Genomic DNA, 24,638 nt, shown 5'->3' with positions numbered 1-24,638 from the left:
GAACAGGCTTGATGGAAAACAAGTTTCTCACTTTCCCCCACCTTCTCCTGATTTCCCTTCCCTTTTCATTGTAGCACTCAGACTGCAGAATGACAGCCTAACAAATTCATTCGCAAGCTGCAGCAACTATTGGATTATTGATTTTCAGTGTGCTGAGTAGATGGGAACATTCTGCAATGTGAGTTGTGGTTTGTGGTTGACTTTTTTTTTTTTTTTCTTCCCACTAACGCACTTTTGGGCTTGATTCCAGTGTGAGACTGTTAGCATAACATCTTTCCAAAATCCTTCTGCAAGTCAATGGAGTAAAGTTCTTGGATAAAATATTGGGAAGAATAAAAGGATGATGATCTCATTGCTAGCTCTATAACTAGCATTCTGGGTGGCCTTTCTTGAGTCACTGATGCTTCAGTTTCCTCAAAATACAAAACAGGTATAAAAAATCCAATGTACCCCAAGTTACCCTGTTGAAATGTTGATAACTGCAGAGCACACTGAGATCCTTGGATAAAATGTCTTAAGCAGGCTGTGTGAGAACAGAAGCACTAAACAGCAAGTGTATATTTGTGTTGTCATTTTCTTTGCAAGGTCAAAATTGCTGCTGTTTCCTACTACTGCATGTAAGAGGCAAATAATTCCCCTGTACATATTTCATCTTTCAGGGGAAAGGATGTCTACCCAGATGAAAGATTGTCACTTTACAGATAATGCTATTGCCATCTTACCATGTTCCTATGCTGCTTCTGAAATATAAGCTTTTTCTTCCATTTGCCACCTTTTCACCTGTGATGGTGTTATCATGTTCCCAGCCCTTCAGTTTGCCTTCTTTTGATATTCCTTGGTACTTCTTGCCCTGACATCTGCCACACTGACACAGCCACCAGATCCCTGTTGGGTTTGACAGGGCACAAAAGACATGTACAAAGAACCTGCATGGGCTTGATCTATTTTTCAGCCATGTCAATTTTTCCTAGGTAGCAGGGATAAAGGGAATGTTCTTGGCTAACAAGAAGATTGACAACCAAGTGAAAACTTTCATCACCTACAATAAAGGGAGAGACTGGAGTTTGTTGCAGGCTCCGGACACAGATCTGAGAGGAAACCCTGTTCACTGTCTCCTAGTAAGTACCTGGGGAGGGGGGGACGACTTGGGGGTGCTAACAACCCAGACCAATCTTTTTCTACCAGGTAACAGAAGGGGAGGGCAGCACCTCTCTCCATGCGGCACAACTCATGGAGGCAATGCTGCATTTTAAAAGTGCGGTACATCAGGCTTGGGCCGCCAGATGGCATACCAAGAACTGGCTTTGTAATTTAATGTAATTTAATTTCTGGAACAAAAGGAAGCGTCGTAGATCAGTTTCCTTCTGCACAACTGATGGTCTCCCCTTAAACACCAGGTGAAGCTGGATGCCGTTTCTGCGCAGTTGATTCTCTGGACACTAGATGGGAGGAGTGAGCTATTGTAGCTCAGGAAGTTTCAGGAACCCTAATAACTTGACTGGCTCAAACAAAAGGAGAACCGTTTTCTTTCAGGCCAGTCTGTTGGCAGTGTAAATATTTATCATTTTCTCTTTGAGCTTAAAAGTGAGAATTGACATATTCATGCAAATATATGTATTTCTATGTGTCAGGTGTATGTTGTACCTTCATCTGTACCTATCGATATAGATCAGCATATGGATAAATCTTTAATCATCATTATAAACAAATGGTTTCCAAGAGTGAAAAGGAAATACATTTTGAATAGAATTGGAGCTCTCTATTAAATTGGATAGCTTAGCCTGATATCCACATATTTTTTAGTTTGTCATCTATATCCTGTAGTAGGATAATAATCTGAACTCTGCCTTTGATATTTTCAAGAGCTTTTACATTAAAAAAAATCTAACTTGGTTCAAGGCAAAATCAGGGGCACTAGTTAGACTGCTCTTCCTGCTACTGTCCTGTACCTTCATGTTGTTTTACATTGGGAAAAAAAAAATAATCTGACTTGCCACTGTGCCAGAGGTTCTGTTCTGCAGGATCTTTATGGAACAATTGTTTGCAGAAGTTGCATATTTTATACACAAATGTATGCTGCCACTGCAGTTATCTGCTATATAGTGGAAGTGCTTCTATGGCAGAGGATAAACCAGGACTGGATGGTTCTTATGGAAAAAGGGAATAATGGCTCCCTTAAGCCTTCCCATCCATACTCTACAATATTCATGGGCACCTGAAAACACAATTCAGTTCATTTAAAATTAGATCAGATACGTCTATAGAAGCTGGGGTTCCCTTAGGCATGATAAACTTGAACAAGACAGACGAGATCATGAGCAGGAGCAGAAGTGTGGGCACTGGTAGGGACACTGTGAGAACTGACAGAGAAGGTCTTGGTTCTCTGCAATTTGCAGTTACATTCTTGTAGCTCCGCTATGCACAAACCACAATTTAAACTCTGCCTCATTTTTATTTTGTTCTCTACAAAACCATGTGTTTGACTTGAGAATTGTTTCCACCTATGCAAGCTAGATGGTAGGCTTCTCATCCTGTTTTCATGACCACCTCCTAAACACACACTGACTTGGGTTGGGACAGGTATCTCAGGTCAGTGGACATCTGTAGAAATTGATCACTTGATTTCAAGGTGGTCAGGGACAAATCCTTAATGGACTTAAACTGTGTATCTGAGGATTTGCTATTCCAGAAGAAGAATGGGGAGAAACATCCCTTCCCTGTGATAAGTCCAGAAGAATGTTTAGCCATGTTTATTTTTCCTCTTCCAACTCAAACCATTCTACAATTCTATGAGTCTAAAAATGTTGGGAGGGATAGGGGAAATTTTCAAGGTGAAAGCACTGTAAAAGTTATGTGTTTGGAAATGTCAGGGTTCCATAAGGGCATTCTGCTCAGGAAAATCATGGAGAAATGAAATTGTCCCCTGCTCTAAGGCAATTCTGTTTCTTGTCAGTATGACATAGCTGTAGTACTTAAACAATTCACGAGCTCATCTCACCTCTGTAGCTCTATTCTGTCTACTTCTGCATCAGCAATAGTTTTACCCCTATGTGTCAGTCGTTCCTTTTCCCTCTACATATTACTGTTCCTGGCATGATCCTGCTTCTCCTTATGGCATAGCTAGGTGAATTCCTAATGGTCTATTGTAAATCTAGCTTAGCTTCCATCATTACTCCAGGACAGATACTAATGCTTTCACACTGCTGGTTTTCAGCATAATTGTCTCTAGCTATAGCTTGGAACACAGTGATGATGTTCATCTCAGCTGTTGGCAGAATGGGATCTACCTGTTCCTGGAGTGGCTGGATTGTCCTGAGCCTGAGAAAGGAATACTATCCTGTCTTTAACCTCAGCCTAAACTAAGGGAAAGTAAATGCAGAAATAAGTACATAGAAGCTAAGTTGGAAGCTAAGGAAGTTAAGAGGGAATCTGGTTGAAACACAAGGCAAGCATACAGAGCCATCCCTCTACCGAAAATAAACTCAAAGCTGTTGTTGTTGTTGTTGTTGCTTTTTTCTTCCAAGTCAAAGAATTTCTTTGCATTTCTTTGTGAGATTGCTCTGAATAACAAGGATGGAGGAAAGCAATGAAATTCCATCTAAGCCCAAGGTTTTATTTTTCTTGTTTATACCACTAGTTTTCTAGGCTGAATACACTTAATCTTCATAAAATAGCTGCCAAAGTATGATATTCCAAAGATGCTGGTTTTGTTTGATGCTTATCTTGTGCTGTGAAGTGGTTAACTGAGGAGTAATTCTATCTTGCAAGTTATGGGCATCTGTCTAGGAGAGTTAATCAATTAGCTTTCAAGGATGGTCTTGTGGTTAAAACATTGGGCTGAATCTCAGGAGAATCTTGATTCAATTTTTAGGCCTATTTCCAATTTCCTATGTGACCTTGGGCAAGTCATTTGTTTTCTCTGTGCCTCTCTTCCCCAGACATCTGTTTATTCCCTCCTACATTTTGGTTGTCTTGTCTGTATGGATTATAAGGATTTCAGGAGAAAAGCACATTTCTTATTGGAGGAGGAAGCATTCACACCATCTGCCACAGAATAATTTCAGCATCCAGGTGAGGTGGTGTGAATATCCTTCCTGGAAGTGTTTTCTCTTTTCATTGCCCTTTGCAGTTGTAGGTGAGCAAATACTGTGACCACCCCTAGTTTCTGGATGGTGTCTAACATTATCCTTGTACTGCAATACTTGTCCCGACTCCTGATCAGGGACAGTCAGTAGTAGCTGCTAGGCATCCATGGAGCGCTTGCTTCTACACAAATTATGATTGATCTGAATAATTATTTTGTGCCCCCTTGCAGGATAGAACAGGTCTTAGACATACAACGTGTTGGCTGGAATGGAGAAGTTGCTTTTTAAGTTGTGTCCAGTTGTCAGTGCAGTCTCTATGCAGTACTGCACTCCAATCAATAAATCATACCACTAGAGACACTGTCTCTCTACTTAGAGAGGTGATATGGCTTTTAATATTTGATGTATTTATTCCATTTCTGTCTACTATATCTGTAAAGTGTTACTAATTTGAAAGAAAATTTTTGGTAGCACAAAAATTTGAGTCTAGTGAGATCAAATCTATCAGATTGGGGAATTGTCTGAGCTGCTGCCATTAGCTACTGTCTTGAAAATTCTAAGGTGGACTTGGAGTATGTTAGTTTTAAAAACATGTTCTGTGTTTAGTTCTGTAAAAGGGAAGAATTCATTCCCTTGTAATGTTTTTCCACTTCCTGCACGCATGTCAGCTCGATTTGGTTTCCACTCCCTCCCTGTGCCCCCAGGCTGCTCCAGAAGCTGCCCTTGCAAGGCTGTCAGTTAGAGTTAGGCTGCTCAGTACATCCCACTTGGCAGCTTGTGCTCCTTTCTGCACCATCCCATGTCTCTTTTTCCTGTCTCATGTAAGTGAGAGCTCCCAACCCTCCTCACCACCCTCACACACCTTTAAAATAAATAAATAAACCTGCCTTTTGTGGTTGTCTTTATCCACAGGGAGATTTTCAGTTTGGAGTACTAGACTCCTACCTGGAGATGTGATATATTATTGGTCTTCCTCCAGTGACTGCAGAGGAAGCCTACAAAACTTACGAGGCTGGAAAATTAGCACTTAGACATGTAAGAGAGAGAGACCTGCCTCCTTAGGGCCTGAAGATCCTTCTGTACAGCATCCTGCTTGTCATACAGGCAAGCAAGCTGAAGCATGTGCTTTGCTGTGTTTGTGTGCCCAGACTGTCTGATGTACCCCTCAGTTTGGTCAGTTTGCTTCAGGTTTTCTTGCCAGTATTTTTCCCCTTCCTCTCCCATAGCCTCTTCTATGAGGTTTGGAAGGGGGGAAGAAGAAAAAAAAAATGAAAATAAAAATAAAACCTAAAGGAAAGTAAAAATTATCAGAAATTTTCAGAAATTGTCAGACTACAGATCTGGAGATAATCATAATGGCAACTTAGGAAATCTGCCTTTCTTACCTTCTTGCTCAGCTGATTTATTCTGTACCATTCCTGTCTGATCTGAGTACCTGAGATACAAAATCAGTAAGAAATAGGTAAGGTTTCTATTGATGTATTTGTATTGAAATCTCAAAGGTCACATCCACATGGGTTGATGAAGTATTGTATTAAAAAACTTTTAAGCTGACATTTCCCAGTCCTGATATTTCTTCCTACCACACTACACTGGTAAGTTTATATTGCTTCTCATTGTAGAAAATAGCTTGAGCACTGCTGCTCTGAGTCCCTTCATTGTATCTATAACCTAGCTTGCTTCTCGAGAGACCCAATAGTCAGGAGTGCTGGGTAGTCCCTGCCATTACCTGCACTTGCAAGTCTAGTTGCCTCCTTTGTGAGAACAGCCTCAAAGATCTCATCTTCGTAAGAGAGTTTCAACCTAGTGAAACTCTCAATGGGAAAGGGCTACATTGGAAAAGAACAGCAAAGGTCTCACAACAGAACCAGAACAGTGGCCATGTATTTCAGAGGGTGGCTGGATACAGTTGTTAGGAAGAAGTATTTGGGCTTCTTGAGAGTAACTGTTAGTTGATATCTTATGCCCTATACAGCACAAAAGCCTGTAGAAATAGGAGCATGCACTTCAAGTTGTGTCTGCTTTTTACTTTTATTTCCCCTTTCTCCATAGCCCTATTGCTCCCTTCATCTTCATCTGAAGGTCTCAGAGAATCCCTATACCTCAGGAAACATCGCCAGTCGAGACACTGCCCCCAGCATTATTGTAGCATCAGGTATGAAACATTTAAAGATTTCCTGTATATGATGTGCAAACACAGAAAATGTTGAGCATATGATAGCTGTGGAAGGTGTTGACTAGCTTGTGGGGTGTCACAAACAGAAGTCTTCATGGACCTTCAACTTACCTATTTTTTATGGAAACTGGCTTTCAGGACTGAGCCTTATATTACCACAGACATTAGATTCAAAACAGGCAATTTCCTTTGTGTATAGAGGTGTATAGAACTGTATAAAATGGATTTTTTTTTTTAACATATATTTTCTTCAAACTGAATGTCTCTCCTTTCTCCTCCCTTCTCTTCCCAAAACTAAAAGTTCTGTACTTACAAAAGGAAAATAAATATGTTTACTCTCGATTTGGTAATTCTGATGTTTCTTGAAGTATTGTATCGCTAATCAATGTTCTTCTTACAGGCAATATAGGCACTGAACTGTCAGATGATGACATCAGCATGTTTGTTTCTGCAGATGCTGGGAACACATGGAGACAGGTATATGACACTGAATCACAGATCTAAATAATAATTGTAGGAAATTGTCAAAGAAATAGATTCAAAATGTTGCTGCTTTTCTTTCCTTTTTTTTTTTTTTTTAATTCAAAGTAGCTTTTTGCAAATCTACACAAAATGGAAGACTTCTCTCCTGAGAGGTAGAGAGATGCCCAAAGAATAGGACTATGTATGTCATTAAGCATTATATAACAGAAAATTATTTTTCAGTTTAACCCTGTAGCAGACAAGAACAGATTGAAATATGGATATTTAAAATGAAAGAATGTCTTGTTATTTTTGTTCATCTCTTGTACTGATCAAATCATTTTTCTCTTCATCCATTATTATACTTTCCAGAATATTAGCAGTAACACTAGTCTACTTATCCCTCACGTGTGGGACTCGTTTCACCTGAGCTGAATTGTCCAAAGCTCAGTGTCTCTCTAAAGCAATTACCTTGCTTTGTTCTTAAGTTAGTGGAGAAAAAGACAGAATGCATTTCATCCTGTTCTGAAGCTTCTGTCTCTTCAATGATAGCAGAAAGAGACTGGATGATGCAGTTAAATCAATTTCCTAGTATTTAGTGGAATCCCACCTGTTAACAAAGCATTGTTACTCTTTAGTGTGTTTATCTTCAGAAAGGGAACTTCTATTCCCATTTTCTAGATGAGATATCACATCATGGAGACCAAGTGTCACTTTCACAGACTCACAAGCACTGCTACAAAAACTAGAGAGCAGATATTTGCAGAAAGCAGGAACCAAAAAGACAGGAAAAGAAAATCTGTTTAAATATTTGATATTCCAGGAATCTGATTATTTTACAGTGCTTGACCAGCCATCATTTTTACCTCTACATCACTTGTGTGTGCTATGGCCAGATACATGCAGGCACATCAAGTTCTTCAAACAAAACTCTGTCATCAAATAGAGGAAAATTGTTGGTCCTTGCAGAAGTTCATGTTTCTAACTTTCTGCTAAGCAGAGGCATTTCTCTGGAACCTGGAAAAATTAAAAAAAAAAAAAAAAACACAAACAGGAACTGGCTTCATACAGGTTGTGTTCCTCTACTCAGTAACTTCTGTAGCACATGCCTATCCTCTGTCATGATCATGTTTGAACTATTACATTTTCTTGATACTAAGGAAAATAGATCTAAGTACATGTTTATTTTTCCAGATCTTTGAGGAGGAGCACAGTGTTCTGTACCTGGATCAAGGTGGAGTACTGGTTGCCATAAAACACACATCTCTGCCTATTAGACATCTCTGGTAATGACTCTGTTTCTAAATGTGATGGTTTGATGCCCTTCCTTATAGATGTGAAGAAGTAAGAAGTTAGGCTGCAGTCACAGGTTTTTTTGTAGCTGCAATCTAGAAAAATATCATTTAAGGAACTGGCAAATTAACTCATAAAGCTAAATCTTTGCAATTCCAGCTTGCCCAGTTTCAGCTTGGCCAGATCTTAGATACTGTCAAGATAATTCCATGGCTTCCCTGATTTACTAAGCCTTGGCTTCTTAAATTTGGTTATTTATATAATATGTAGTTTGGATTATGGCTTTGTCTCTTATTGAGTTGCCAAAGTACTCTTAATTTTAAAAATTATCGATGAAATTGTCTTCTATATGGCAGGCAACACTTATGAATGAGAATTTTGTTGAATATCATTAGGGTTATGTAGCCAATAAGGCAAAAATGTCCCTTCTAGTTAACACCCTTCAGTTTATATGGTAGGTAGAATAGTTTTATGCTGTTTTGAATGTTTTACTGTCATTACATTAAGATTTATATCAATATCTAAAACACACAGACTCAAGTCTTAAGAAGTGAGGAGTGGTTACAAGCTTTCACTTAGACCCATTGCAGGGAAGAATGCTGGTCAGAAGAGACGAACCTCTTGTGCTCTGGGAATCTAACCTCCTTAAAATGTCTTATGTTGTTGACCTAAAAATAAGGTGGTCAAAATTAGCAGTGTATTTAAAAAATAAATAAAAATCTGAGTTCTAGGCTACGTTTTACCCTTAAAGCATCAATCTCTAATATAGCTTTATTAGTTTCTGCCACTTAAGTATTGGCCTTGGCTTAGCAGTATAATGCCAGACAAGCTTGATCAATGCTATGATTTATGGTGCTCCCCCAAAAATTAGTTATTTCAAGGACTAAAAAGGCAGTATTCAAGAACAAAAGCTGCTTCCTAGTTCTCCATAGCAGCTGTAGTGTACTGGTGGGTCCCCTCAAGTAAAGTTGAAGGAGAATAAAATAAGATACTAATTCTGCTTTCTCCACTAGGTTAAGTTTTGATGAAGGGAAATCTTGGAGCAAGTACAGTTTCACATCCCTCCCACTGTTTGTAGATGGAGTTTTAGGGGAACCTGGAGAGGAAACTCTCATCATGACGTAAGTGAGCTTGCCATCATACTAATGCTGATGCGAACCGCACCATAATTATCTTATGAGGACTGTTTATAACATAACACTCTTTCTGGTTGGTGACCAAACCGAGTGTTATCTGAAGCCAGGAGTATGCAGACTTCTGTTGCTGAATCATCAATGTCTATTTCAGGTAGATTGAGGGAATGACAGTATGGTTCCTTGCAAGCTGTAAACACATTATCGTTTAGCTTACCAGCATGAGCCCCCACTCCTCAAACTGAATGTGATTTAAAGCAGAGTTACTCTTGACAAATGAATATTTAAGAGAAAAATGGTGGACTATTTTTATAGCTGTGGTTTTGCTACTACTTTCTATTTTTTAACTGAGAAGCAGAAAAATGAAGACATTCTTTGTAAGAATGAATGATAAAATGTTGCCTGGAGGCTGACTCACAAAAAATTGTGATTAGTTTCAATGTGGTATGCTGAGAACTGCATTGTGCATAAATCTGGGTTCACCCTGCCTAAAATTGTGACATTTTACCTGAGATCAGGTATGCAAAAAGAGGAGAAAATTTATTTTTCTGTCTGTAAAAAATGAACTGACCTGTAATAAACAAAATATTTGGCTTGGAAACTAACCTGAGTTAACAGAAATGTTTGAAGAATGGTACCTTAATGTACTGATTTTAATTCTTGTTGAAATGATTCCCAAAGCTCATAATTAAGATATGAAAATCCTGCAGGTATGACTGTCTCCAGCCTGTCAGGTCTCCTCTGTTTGATCAGTTTGGAGAAAGACAGAATTGGGAGGCTATTGATCCACAGAATAAAAGCTATGGGTAATCTAAGAGGTTTGTGGGTATTTAGGAGCCTAAGTCTTACTTCCACTATGTCAGTCAAGTGAAAATCAGTAGGACTAGGACTTCCAAAGCAATTAATCTCTGCTGGAAATTTGTCAGTGACTGTACCTCTGTAACTACTAGACTCCATGTGGTGCTACCTTTCACTGTATGCACTTTCTGCTGTGTTCTGTAGAGTGTTTGGACATTTCAGCCACCGCTCAGAGTGGCAGCTGGTAAAAATTGACTACAAGTCCATTTTTGATCGGAGGTGTGCAGAAGAGGACTACAGGCCTTGGCAACTCCACAGCCAGGTGAGAAGCAAGGAGGCTGGGATCTGACCTGAGGCTACATGATCCTACAGTTAAAGATCATCATGATCCACTCTATTTTCCTGTTAGCTTCATGTATTAGATTGTACCTTATTAGCTGGTTTTGTTGTGTTACATAGGTGTATTAGCCCTGAAGGATGAACAGCTGCCTTTTGGCTTGTTGTGTAACTAATGGATAAGAAAGAGTCTGTGTCAAAGAAACAACAGAGGTTTGAGGCTCCATACAGATTATTAGCTTAGATTCTTATCCAGAGCTGAGGGATGCAACAGCAGCAGAAGCACTGCTGCTGAAAGAGGCCTGAACTCCTTCCCTCTGAGAACTCCCATCCAATTCCTTCATCCTTACCTCCTTTCTCTCCTTCCATTCTCTGTCCTCATAGTTAATATCTTAAGACCCTTCTAGTTCTCTCAAACTTGTTTCCCTACAATCCAGCCCTCTCACTCTCATGTCTTATTCGCTTGTTTTCATACTTGCTCCATCACTCTAAGCTGTTAGTTCTGCTGTGAGAGCCGGACACTTTATTCCCCATTCTTTTGGGTCCCCCTGTGCCCTGTCCCTGGCATCCTGGATGCAGGGGCTGCATCACTCCTGGAACCATCACTCAAGTAGCCAGCAAGTCAACATGCTCTGTGCAGTGCCTGTGCCTGCCTTGGGGGCATCTTCCCAGCTCTGCTAAGTTTGACACAATGCCTGTCTTATATCAGATTAAAACACAATATAGCCCAAATTCTGTGGTTATATAAACACCACAGGCTCCACTGAAGTCTAAAGAGATACAAGCATTTGTATGATCAAAGGTTGTCTTTTTGTGCTGGGCAAGAATTTAATAATGAATATGAAATGGAAGTAGCTTGACTCAGACTAGCTGCTCACACAAAGCACAACACCACACCAAAAATACCAGTTATGACTTAGATCTTCAGATGATGAAAATCGGTACAGCTTCCTTGAAATTCAAGAATCCACAGCATTTTACACCAGTTGCCATTCAAGCCCTTCTGTTTTCATGGGCAAATCTGTATCATTAATATTTTCTTTAACTTACAGCACAAAAGGTAACAATTGAGACCCCACTGTCTTTTGTTCTTTACTTTCTTGTGCTCACATAAGCAAAAATGCCAAGGATTTTGCAGTATATCTTTGACAATGTTGGCTTTGGAGTTTGCAGAACTATTTTTAGGAAGACGGCTGTAGACTTTTGCCTTTTGATTTGCTTTCCTTTGAGATTACAAGGCTGAGCCATGTTTCCTAGATAGAAATTTTTAACAGGGTGCTCAAGATAGTGAAAAGACAACGAAGTGTTAACATCCAGTACATAACAAATCAAATCCTGAAAAACCTGAACTCAGAATCTGTGGAAAGTATTTACATATACGTGTATTACTAATTTCCACTGAACAAAATCATTGCCAAAGTGATTAGACCAAAGAAATAGACGTGCTCTATCTCAGAGAGCAGAGGGATCAGGCTGTGGTTTCAGTTGCTGTGAAACCTAATCTATAAATGAGAAATGGGCCTGAATCAAATACTTACTGGGTTTGGAACAAATTCAGGACTGAGTCTGATACATAAATAAACCCAGATCATTTATTGGTGTGTATTGGAAAAGCTGCTTTAGTTTCAATTAAAGCTTCAGTAGCTTTAATTAGCTCCACTGTACTGACATGGTATTTGACTTCCCATCCTCTTCCCTTGAGTCACAGCCCCTATTATTGCACAGTCTTGAAAAATTGGGTGTTACAAACAGCCTGGTGGGTGTCAGACAAAGATATTTTTGGTTTTGTTTCCAGGGAGAAGCTTGCATCATGGGAGCAAAGAGGATCTACAGGAAACGCAAGTCAGAGAAGAAATGCATGCAAGGAAAATATGCAGGGGCTATGACCTCAGAGCCATGTGTGTGCACAGAGGCAGACTTTGACTGGTGAGCAATGAGCACAAAAAATGTGTGAGATTACCTAAAATGACGTTCCCACCCCACAAAACAGAATTCACGAGAGAGTCCGTAGGCTTGCAGGGAGCAGAAATTAATAAATGTGTAGGTGGCTAAGTAGATTCCTCCCTGATAGTGTAGGTATGTCAAAAGAAAGAAAGGGGAAGTGAGTGTCTGTAATCCTTGTTAAAGCTCTCACAAAACTGACGCTGAACAAGCCATTTTCCAGGTCTCATCTGAGCTTTTTGCAGTATTAAGGTAAAAGGTTCATTTAGTCTAACTTCAGCAATGTCCAGGAGTGGCTCTGAAAGTAATATATATGACATACATATAGTGTATAGTGTGTGTTAAGAAAATAAATTATTCATACATAAATAAACACATCTGTATATACATGTAAAAATAAGTATATATAGTATACTAAGCAAGCCTTCAGCTTCTGGAAATCAAATATCTAGGGAATTACTCTGCCATTTTTTATATCTGGACTATCACATTTGATATCTTGACATTGCATTCATTAATTTGCTTAATCTCCCAAAGCTTTTTCTTCTGTCCTGTATTCTATTGGAAATAGTGTCCATTGCCGAGTTATTAATGGGGTGATGAAATGTCAGCTTCTGATTTCATTTCAAAATTCCTGCTGATTCACAGTAATTCGCACAAAACAGACACGGAACCACCATGTTGGAATCTCACTATCACTATGTTTTCTCTGAGTCTGAAACAGTCCTGAATATTAATAAAATTGATTGCAGCATTTGCTGCTGCAAAAGTTTGTTGCTAGGTACAGAACAAAAGTACTGCAGTGATACTTGCTAGGGGAAAACATGCTTGTATTTCTTTTACATTCACTTAGAGGAAACTTTCTGCAAAATGTCTGCCGGGCTGTGAAATAATGTCTCAGAAAAAACTTGGGGACATATGACAGACATTCACATTTCACGTGGACCCACAAGACCCTTCGAATCTGATGGAATCAGCAGAATTAGGCCTTTTTGAAAGTCAGCTTATTAAAAGTAGCTTGAGAGGAGTACCCTTAAAAGTACTGCAGGTTTCTGTGCTGAGCAAACTGATAAAAAGCCTTCCTCGCCTAGGAGGGTCTTCCTTCTCCTGATGGAACCACTTTTGTTTCAGGGCAGACTATCATGTTCCCCTCCAATGCCCTCTGAGCTCTTGTTTTTCACATAGTTCTCAGATCTGGATTTTTACTTCATCCATTTCAGCTTCCTTCTCCACTGCCTCTGAGGAAAAATGAATAAAATATTTCCGTAAACATCCAGTTCAGAGATATTTACCAGAAATAGTCATCACTTATTTATCTACTTAAAACAGTCAAGAGCATAGTTTTACATAGATTTTCCAGAGAGAGATGGAAAAGCCACTGGGAACAGATGACAGAGGAGAAAAGAAATGCCAAAAAAAAAAAAAAAAAAGCAATTCTGCTGGCTCACCTGTATTTGTCAGCCCAGCTTTATTATGCTAACAAAAGCAAAGCTGCTGCTTCTCTGCCATAGCATTCTGTGCATGCCTTCTTGAAATCTGTACTAGGCTTCCCTGCTAAAGCATCCTGCATAAGCTAGTCCAAGCTTGGAGAAAAAATGTTGAATGAAGTCTTGCTGATAGATGTCCTCTGTAGATTTCTTCATGCAAAAGGAAGAAGCACTTTCATCATCCTCATTCATGACATTTCCATGGTGCATTTGAATAATTTATTAGTCTTTTTTAGACAGGGCTCTGAATTGGAGAGGATTGAAGGGGACGTATCTGTCAGGCAGGGAGAAGCCCCTTTTCTGGCTGTTCTTGTTTTTGCAATCTTGAAATAAATATATTAACATTATATTAACATTAACATTATATATTAACATTAATGGTTACAGGATCCGGACTCATACAGAGTGCATGAGGACAACAATCCCTGCCCCAATCAGTGTAGTTTGGACACTGAATTTGTATGGAGAAAATTTTGTTATCTAAATTTATCAGAGCTTGGAGTAAAACAGGATATATACCTGTGTGGTCATGTGAAGTTAAAAAAAAAAAAAAAAAAGTGTTATTCCTGTTAATTCCGTGAGTGTTGTCTTATCAGTTCAGGGGAAAAAAGACAATCATAAAGGACATAAAGATTTTCTAATTTGTTTTTTTTTCTCCTAGTAATGTCATAGAACTCAAAGGTTCGTTTCAAATCTGCATTCAGCCCACAGTAGTTCTTTCTCAGAGAAAAGGGCACATTGGTTTATTGTTTTACACAGCAGCAAAACTGAGTGACACTGGAAATGACTGTAGTTCCACCAGCCTTGGGAACCTGAGCTCTTCTGACATTAGGCATCTTTTATCATGGCCTAGATCCAAAACTAGCTGGGGCCAGAGCTGATCCGGCAGGGAGCTGGTGCTCTGTGCCTGGGCTGCAGCTGACAGCCAGAGGGCAATAGCGCTTCAGGAATAGGGGGCTGTGGGAACACGCAGGAAAACCCTCCTCAAATCCGTCCTAGCAACGGCCTGGAAACGAGATTGTCCTTCTTCATTTAATTGATTTGGGTAAATGGATGACACCGTTACTTGTGTGTTATTAAAGCATTAATTTACCCGCTTTCCTTCCATTGTGTTCCTTCCTGCCGTCTGAATGTTATTACGGCAATATCTCTCCAGTAGAAATACTTCCCAGGCACAGATGGAAATCTTTAGTGGTACTCATCCTTCAGCTACCTGTCCCCCAGGTCCTTTAATAGAAACTTTGAGTTAAGTGTTGCTCCGTCAGCCCTCCCTCGGAACCCACTGCCATTAATACTGAGGGCTTCTCCCATCAGTATTCCTATATCTTACACCTCCATGGGAAGTACCATTCTGTACACTCTGGTGCTGGTGACTTCGAACAGACAAAGAGGTGCAAAGGAGCCTTAGTGCAATTGAGAATCAAACGTACTTATTTCACTGATGATATCAGCAAGGATCATGCAGGTGCCAGTTCTGAAATGCACATACATTTACATCCTAAAATGAACTAAATTTGCTTTATCATTCTGGTAGGCTTATTTAACTAATGAATAATAATTTTGAGTTAATCTTTAGTTCATTTTGAATGGTTGTGGAAAATGCGGATTCACTATGCAAAGTCTATGATGCATCTCTGCATCTTTAGGGGCCTAGATATCTTCCAGGCCTGATTTTACTGGAAAGACTCTGGGAATCTCAGATTCTCTATTAACATAAGGTGGTGCAGCCTGTTCTGAACACTGCGATGCAGTTATAACCATATGTCTTCCTGGGTCCGTCATTCAAACTGTCGTTGAATCCATCCTTCTCTGAGATAAATCCCAGTTCAGATCCTGTACTACTGTGAAGCAAATATAACTCTCTTTAACATAAATTTACACTTATACCATAGTTCAGTATTAGATAATGATAGTAGACTAATAAAGTGCTGGTAAGACTTCACTAGGGCTGTGGCCACAGTTAATTATTTTTACAAGAGCTTTTGGAATCTACAGAACAAGGTGGACTTTAATCCTAGGTACCTTAATTCCACCCTATTTAAAGTCTGAAAAGTTTGCAAAGCAGAAAGTACAAAACCACAAGTAACGTTTTCAGTTTCTGGCGTGTCTGACCTTAAGGTGAAACTGTTAATATTAAGGAAATCCTGTGCTTACGTGTTAAGTCATCTCCTGAGTCTCAGAAGGTATGAACAAGGCAATCACTTGTCTGATTTACCTGATTATGTCTATACCTTAGAAATGGTGGAATTTTAATATCGCAAAGATTTACAGTTCTTACATGACAGTATGTTTGTCAGGTCTGTATTCAAGCTAGTTCCTTAAGGGATTTATTTATCCTTTGATTGTTACTTACGTTGATAATGATCTTAAATAAGGAAATTTACCATGCACTTTGAGCAGGGTTATAGAATTTCCGGATTGAATGAGTATCTGTCTTTAATTACGGAGAAGGATTTGTCATCCTACTTGACTAGGACAAATAGGATTCCAGTTTAAACCAGTAAAAGTGGCCAGTGGATGAATATTGTAATCAAGAGCTAGGCAATAGGCTGCTTCACACTGATAAAACAAGCCATGCAGGTAAATGGCTCTGCTTTTATTTTGATAGGTACATTATCTATTTCACCTGAATTCCTTTCAGGCAGGCAGAAAATATCATCAATATATGCAAATTCCAATTCCCAGGTACCTGGCAGTGACTCGGCTAGCTGATTGCAGTCTAAAGCTGATGCCTTTCCTGTTTCCAGATTTTGCTATACTGGCTCGTGCTATGGCAATCCAATTGATGCTAATGCTTGTTGATTGCTACAAAGCCCGTTGTGCCAAATTGTAGGCAGCAATTTGTTGTCAGCATCAGTGTTCTGCATGCACCAGCCTGTAGCCAAGGAATTCATTAGATTCCAAGATTGCGGAGGTGAATGGGGGGCTGCTGCATCTGTAGAGAGATACGGAACAGCAATTCGTGTCATTTACTGGGATGATATTTCTGTAGGACTTTAACGAGCCAGACGATTTGCAAGCCTGAAAATGACACTGTGAAACTTCTGTGCTTAGAACTATTTCTGTTGTGGAAAATCCTATAATTTTATTCTCTCGACTTTGAGAAATATGATCCAAGTATAGTCAAACCTAGTTAACTCAAGCTTCCCTTGCCTAGATTTGTGGGTACTAACAGGAAGCAAAATTATAGCATGAGTATAGACAAGTGTGTAGTAAGAAATCACAGACTTGATACTGCTGTATTAAATTGGACTATGGGTACTGATCCTCTCTGCAGCAGATTTTACTGTATTGTTTTGTTTTGTTTTCACCTAACTGATTGCAGAACATTGTGTGTGTACAGTGTTACAGCTTTTTAATTACACTGACACATGCTAACTTAGGAATATAGCACTGCAGTGTTGACAAATGAATTACAAAAATACAAGAGTCCCACTTGTATGTAAATATTTGTTTTCTCTAAGCAAATCAGAATGGTGTTATTCTTCATTATAAAGTGTTTCCACAGCCATAGTGTTTTTAATCCAACAAGGATGATTACAGGAGCACATGGCAGTGGGAGAATAGGCTGGCTGATGCTTCCAAAGCAATTAAACAACATTCAGTCACTAACATCTGAGTAAATAGATTCATGAAAATTCAATCACAAAAACTGAGGAAAAAAACATTTAGGTCATCTAGTTCATTGCTGTTTCCTAGAGCATGTTCTCAATTATTTGTTGTAGCTATCCCAAGCAACACAGCTGCCAAAATGTTCTTTTGGAACAATTGTGCAGTCCAGTGGGTGTTCAAGAGTTTTCCCAAGGGATGTGCCGCTTTAGTTTTCTTTTAATGCCACCTTTTTAATTTCTCTGGTTTTAGATTACCTCAAAATATTTTTCTTTCTTGATTCAGAAGAAAAGCTTGCAGGCATGAGCAAAAAGCGGTGACAAAATTCCTCTCATTGTCCAGCTTTTGATAACAACCGAGAGATCTTAAAATTGTTTAACAGCAACTCAGTTTTATTTAAACCATCATGTTTTGGCCCAGCAAGAAAAGACAATTGGAAAAAAAAATCTTCATAATTTTATATATTCTTGTTCTTGTTAATATTATTCTACATATATTATTGATCACACTGTCAATCAGCATTGGTTGCTGTCTGTTAGTGGTTGTTGAATCCAGTAGCCTGATAGAGGTGAGGCTGCTGCAGCTTTTTTATATCCCCTGATCCAAGCAGTAACAAGGTTGAGCATTTGTTCCTGACAGACACAAATGTACACACAATGCATATATACATGGCTGGCCACACAGATTAACCCAAACAGAAAACACAGCACTTGTACAAACACCAGTTGCCTTATCCTGTCCCCTCTCTAGGTGATCAAGATGAAATCCCATTTGTGGAAAATATATGCATATGTAAATGTACGCACAATATCGATCCCACCAGTACCTGGTCTTAGACACCCAGTTCTGTCCAGTAGCTGTCCCTGGGATGCCCAGTCTCCCCAGTTGCTGACATTTGGATGTATGGGCCTCTGAGCCCTGGAGCCACGCTCCAGTTGCTGATGCTCATGCCCACAGGCATGGACTGTGGATCGTTGCCAGGAGATGGCCCCTGGATCCCAGGTGTGCCCAGCTGCCTCACATGTAGACAGACACAGGTCTCCACTAGCTGGTCCAGACCTACATGACTTTACATCAGTAGCCAGCCCCCAAACCAATAATCAATTCACAGACCTGGTATCCAGCCCAGACTTGTGACCACATCAGCACATAGCTCCTAAGATTTTCATCCTTCTCACTGTCCTGTCTGGCTTGATGCTCACCCAGGCACTATGCAAACACTCCAGTGATTCCAGCTGCTGGCACCATGGGCACATGGGCCTTAGGACCCATGGTCTAACTCCAGTTGCTGACATTTAGACATGCACGTGCACACTGAACAGAGACCCCCTGTCCCAGAAGAACAGTTAGAAATGGAATTTAATGAGATAAGAAAGAACAATGCAGTGAAAGGACATGGCCAAAAAAACACCCCGTTTACACACAACCCATTCCTTTTCCCTCTGATTTTGTACATTTTTGTACACTCCTTAAACCACCTTGATCATTCCCTTTTCTTGCCTTTGGTTCTTCCCCTTGGCATTCCATAATAAGCTTTGTGCAACCCCCAGATTCTCTTTTTTGGCATGGTATAATGAGCTCTGTACCCCTGTGTGCGGTAACCCTGCTCAGTCTACAAAGTAATCTGGGCAGAGCCTCCCCTCTTGATTATCTTGTAGGTCTTACCCCAGAAATGGTTTGATGGTTCTCCTTTGAACAGCCCTTAGAGGAACCAGGACAGAGTCTTCACTGGCTCTACCCACATTATTGGTGTTTCTTGTAAACAAACATGAGCCCTTAGATCACATAATCTAATTTACCCTAATCCTCTTTTGTAGACATCAGGCTACAGGATACCAAGATATTAAAGATAACAAGGAAAAAAAATAAAAATAAAAGAAAGAGATCACTTAAGATCAAAGATCATGTCGCAACTGGAATATTGGAAAGGAGTCTGTGAACCTCCGAATAGCAGTTCTCAGAAATGATGATCCATTAACTTCTCAGTTATGCTATATGGAGAAAGCTCAGTATAAGGAATAAGAATGATTTTCCACCCAAACAGAACAGAATACTGTTTAAAGAGTTTTGTTTGTTTATTTGTTCCACAAATAAGGAACTAAAAATGAACAATTTTTATAGTGTCTTTATTTGGAATCAAAAACGGTTGGAAATGTTGTTTATTTTTAGTGGAACTGAAGAAAATTTATTCATAGCTAAACCCAAATTGCAACAAAAGATTGCAGTTTGACTCATTGTTTCTGACACATGTTTTTTGGTAGCATTTCCTCTTCCAAACCAAAATAGAAATGAAAATTGCAGCCATTACCAAATACTTCTGTTAATGCCTTCATTCAGCTCTCTTAGAGCTGTAATTTTTCCTGTACAGCTAATGTGATATAGTTTTCAAATACAATGAATTGTTTAGCACTTCAGGTTTCTAAGATACAACTGAGACAACAGTGACAGAATTTGGTGATCTCTGGCTTTTATTATATTTGGGTCTAGAGCTGTGCCTGAGAAATAGTGTTAGACTATGGAGGGATAACAGATAAAGAAGTAGCTCATGAGCTCACTGAATAAAACAAAGATCTGGTTCTGCTTGTTTATGCTGGGATGCATGCAAGGTAACTTCACCCCCCCACACTCCCCCCCAGAAAAAGCTAAAGCAAGTGAAGAATCTTTTATTATATCAGCAAAAAGGATCAGAAACCCTAGGAAAGAGATTGAGGAAAATCAAAACCTGGATCCATAGTAGCGAGCATGAACTAATGCCCATGTTAAATCTTTTTTTTTTTTTTTTCTCCAATGTGACTTTCTTTTAATGCTAAAACAGTGATTATGGATATGAACGTCACAGCAATGGGCAGTGTTTACCAGCGTTTTGGTATAATCCATCTTCCTTGTCAAAAGACTGCAGCATTGGACAGAGTTATCTCAACAGCACTGGGTAAGTAGCACACCAGGTGTTTTTTAGCTAGACTAGCCATACAGACTTCAACCTGGTATCAACTACTGATCGTATTTTCCATAGATGACTCAAAGCTGGGTGAAGCCCTTAGGACCTCTTTATTGAGTTTGTTAGGGTGCACAGTCTGGCCCTCCAGATTGCCATCACGTATTGTCCAGACCTTTCTATGAAAAATGATACCATAAAGAAACTTGAGTGGAAAATGTAAGGCAAAGGCCAGATCACTAAATCTCTGAAAAGTCTCCTGTTAAAATCATGTGGGATCAGGTGAGGCAGAAAGGGTGGAAAACAGTTTAGAGGAAAGGGATGAAACTGATGTATAAGTGAAAAGAAGCAATAGATGGGCAGCTAGTCCAAATGCTGTTTGTTCTTTGGCTCTCCTGGAAGACAATAAAGATACATTATACATTAAAAGACTGACCTCAAGCTGCATTTCTCATGCAAGTGATAAAAGCAAAGGAATCCAAGCTGCTTTGACATTTTGTACACTCAAAGATAGCCATAATTTGCTTTTTTCTTCAACTTCGTCATTTCTCTTGATCTAGAGAGTTACATCTTGAGTGAGAGTTGTCTCACAGCTGATGAGAAGTGAATAGTTTTATGATGTGAGAAAATCTTTTTAACTACGCCTAAAAATATAATAACAGAATACAATTTCATACTGTATGTGCATGTTATTTATAGATCTATAGTTATTTAACTTATAACCTAGGTCATCATATAATTCTACATTTTATGCAATTTATGTAGTATGTGGTATATAGATGTGCTAAATATCACATGCCATTTAACAACAGAATTAATTATTTGTATGTTAGGTACACAGGGATTGCTTGGCTGAGGCAACAATAAAAAGATGTCTTCCAACCTCCCTAGTCTAAAGAACCCTTGAAAATGTCTCCCTGTTTCCAGTTAACCCTGTCATGCTACCTCTTTGCATCTTGCAGAGATTTCTCTCTTTACCTTTGCAGGTACCGGAAAGTTGTTTCTAATAACTGCACAGATGGTGTGAGAGAACAGTACACGGCAAAACCACAGCAATGTCCTGGCAAAGCCCCCCAGGGGCTTCGCATAATCACCACTGATGGCAAACTGACAGCTGAGCAAGGACACAACGTCACTTTCCTGGTGCAGCTGGAAGAGGTAAGCTCTATTTTTATGTTGCATCCCAGGCCTCATGGCTGTATTTCAGTCTGATTCATGCCAGACAAAGTTTGTAAAGTGGTGAAGAGGTGAACCAAGAGGGTGTGGGATAAAGTCAGCTCCATGATGTAGCTGGGGCAGACTATACTCTAAAAGGTAATGGATGATGTATGAAGACAGTGAGACTGAAAGTCTATGCTGTGCAAAGGGTAATAGGGAGAAGCTGATAAAAACTGGGAAATGGCCTTGCTTGGGAATTTTACAGTAGGACTGGCGAGTGGGCCAGTTATATGCTATAAGCTAAACGAGAATAAACTACGTTTCTAGCAGCATAATTGTATATACACTAAATTATTTACCAAATAAGCTATTTCAGTGACAAAAATCACAGCACCTACCAGAAAAGTTAAACAACCCAGCAAATGAACAACTTTCCTGCCATAAAACAGTATCAAATTCATAGAATCACAAAACAGCTGAGGTTGGAAGGGATCTCTGGAGTTTGTATAGTCCAGCCCTGTTTCTCAAAGGGAAATTTCTGTCCCTTTCAAACAAGGCAGAGGTATCACAAAACAAGAACTTGCCATTTTATGTTTAGTTCTGCCTTGCACTGGTATGGAGCATAGTATAATCTAGGATGTTTAACATTCACCAAATCTGTCCTACCTGTTATTGCTGAAGAGAAGGCATCAGGCTTGTTACAAAAGGCTAGATATGTGTGTGTTCATGTGTCAGTTGTAGTCCCTTCTCATCTTTGTATCTCCCATATTCCTGTATCCCCCTGAGACAGTTTGTTTGAAGCCTTCAGATCTGCAGAGCTGTTCCACACACCACAGCCTCCCAGCTCTATTTGTTCCTGCCTGTGTTCCACTTGACCCTCAGAACAAGGGATAGTGGCTTTAAACTAAAAGAGTGTAGATTTAGATTAGCAGATGCAAATCATGGCAGTAAGAAATGACGTTTACGCTCAGCTGTGGGAATCAGGCAGGAACCACAGCACAGGGGGGTTTCTTAGAGGGTCTCCTTATGTCTGCAGTGATGCTCAAGGCTGGGACCGTGGACTGTGTCATTCTGACCATGATACAGTGTTAGATTGGAAAGATTTCTCCAGGTTAGTTCTGATATTAGTCTGGGAATAATCATCATGATAATCTTACTGAATGACAGCAGCCAGAAAGTATCAACACCTCCTTCTGTAGTTAGCAGGTGTCCCATTGCATAAAGCATTGCTAAGGTGTTTAATAAGTGGAGAACCATACTTACACCAGTGATTTTGCTCTTAAATTTCTATTGAGATAGGCAGAATAGCAACAGAATCTCTGTCACTAAATGGCAGCACAAGAGAAATCCAGGTGTTCTTTAAAGTACATTTTCCCATTGCCTCAAAATACTGTTGGTAGGTTAATCCTTTGTCCTGGCCAGGACTCTATGCACAGGCCAAGGGCTGGTACCTCTCACTTGTGCTACTCAACAACACAGTTTTTCCTCAACCTAAACAAATTGAATCCTTGCTTTATTTTTGTACAGCAATAAAAACTGAACCCAAAACAAAATGAAAACTGCAAAGATATTTTTCCTGCTCAAGTTCTTAAACCCAGCATCCCTGGCATATTTTCCTGCTCTGTTGTAGAAAATAAATAGAGGAGTTTTATTAAGTGGGTGTTGTTTCTGCATGCTTTCCCCATCACATGGTCATGAAGGTCTCATGCCTGTCACAAACCCAACTGTTATTTGTGTATTTGAGTTATTGGTAGGAACATCAGACATTTGCTGTACTGCTTCAGCAGAGACACTAAAAGCAGTAGCACAACACTTCGCAGCACAATGGCTTTCAAACTTGTTTTGTCTGATTGCTCATACATCTTTGCTGAGGAAATGGATGGTAAAGACATTCAGGGCAGAATGGTTCAGGGCTTTGGCTGTTTCATTACAAATAATTCACAGAGAAACTGCCTACTCTAATTTATTTTTTATCTTGATAAAATGACAGCCAAAAGTCTTTGACATTCCAGGTCTGCTTTAGTTCTCACTTGCCAAAGTCACTCTACTGGGAGTAGATTTTGGCTTGCTTTTGCCTACTTTCTTTTGCTGTATGATGTTTGGATTAGGTTAATATGTGGGAAAACTCATTTGTTCTAACAGTTCAAGCCATGGGCTAGAATTCAGGCCATCTGATCTCATTCCTGAACTGCACTCTGAGCTCTTTCTGTGTCACCTTGAGTAAGAAACTTCACCTTTTTACTTTTTTGTTCCCTCATCTGAAAATAGAGCTTTCTCCTTCATGCGCTCCATGCCTTTCATTTTTATGCTGAATGCTTATAAAGCCAGAGAAATCTCCCTTACCAGGTGAATATACAAGTACAGCCCTGAATTTCATGTAGATTGCAATGGGTTTCTGTAATGCCAATGTTAATAAATGGTTGCCCAAGGTACGTTGTGTCTCGGGTACATTTAATGAGCTAGGAGGACCCTGATGGCAGGAGGACAGTGCTATTAGCATTTCCCACTGCAGCACTGTGTTTTGGTGTGATTCAGAATTCAATTCAGCTGAAGTCTCTGGAGATGAGCTTAACATTAGGATTGTTTTGATTGTTTGTGTGCCCAAATTTAAGATGCAAAGCCAGGAGTACTTGAAAGCATAGGCTGTAGTTTTTCACAATATCCTAGCGTGTTCCCCCTTTTGATATCACAAGTTACTTAGTAATGAATACGAAAATCTGAAACCTTCATCCTAACTTTAAACGCACATGTTGAATCATGGCTGTTTGTCTTACTAATACCACCATGTTCCTGTTAGTAACACACAGCCAAGGATCAGTACACCCTCTCCCCCATACCACTGTCATCTGAATTATAATTGCATTTTCTGTGTTACTGATAATGACAAGCTTGTTAGGAGAAATCATAGCCTTCCATGCATTTTTAAATTCATCACTGAAATTCCATGAAAATATACAAATTTGACCTCTCCTTCAAAATGACACAAAACACCACAGTCTCCTAACGCATCTCCAGTCATACGAGTTGAATTATTTGGCATAGTCCTGAGAGGCCATACTTGTTCATTCCTGTGGAGTGCAAAAGATCTAGTCCTCTAGAAAAGGCTCATAGATGAGTTGTGATGGCAGAACTGACAGTCAGGATGAGAGATTTGATTAGTACAATTAACTGTTTTGGTGTAGAAAAAGAAGTGCATGTGGAAAGTATCAGGCTATTTGTCCTCAT

At 39.5% G+C, this 24,638-nt stretch overlaps 1 protein-coding gene across 7 annotated transcripts in view; it reads left to right on the top strand.

Moving 5' to 3' along the window:
• LOC310902604 (VPS10 domain-containing receptor SorCS1-like) overlaps positions 1 to 24,638 on the top strand; it is a 292,328-nt gene that overhangs the window by 230,042 nt on the left and 37,648 nt on the right. For all 7 annotated transcript variants that reach the window (XM_083844425.1, XM_083844426.1, XM_083844427.1 and 4 more), the window contains 9 exons: positions 972 to 1,118; positions 6,138 to 6,240; positions 6,662 to 6,738; positions 7,918 to 8,009; positions 9,030 to 9,137; positions 10,152 to 10,269; positions 12,079 to 12,209; positions 20,136 to 20,249; positions 21,242 to 21,413. In XM_083844425.1, coding sequence (XP_083700551.1) covers positions 972 to 1,118; positions 6,138 to 6,240; positions 6,662 to 6,738; positions 7,918 to 8,009; positions 9,030 to 9,137; positions 10,152 to 10,269; positions 12,079 to 12,209; positions 20,136 to 20,249; positions 21,242 to 21,413 — 1,062 coding nt within the window. The remainder of the gene's footprint in view (positions 1 to 971; positions 1,119 to 6,137; positions 6,241 to 6,661; positions 6,739 to 7,917; positions 8,010 to 9,029; positions 9,138 to 10,151; positions 10,270 to 12,078; positions 12,210 to 20,135; positions 20,250 to 21,241; positions 21,414 to 24,638) is intronic.

The sequence above is a fragment of the Anser anser genome, assembly GCF_964211835.1.
Source record: "Anser anser genome assembly, chromosome: 7".
NCBI classification, from domain to species: Eukaryota; Metazoa; Chordata; class Aves; order Anseriformes; family Anatidae; genus Anser; species Anser anser.
Note: the sequence above shows the minus strand (reverse complement) of the source record. Positions and strands in the feature narration are given on the sequence as shown.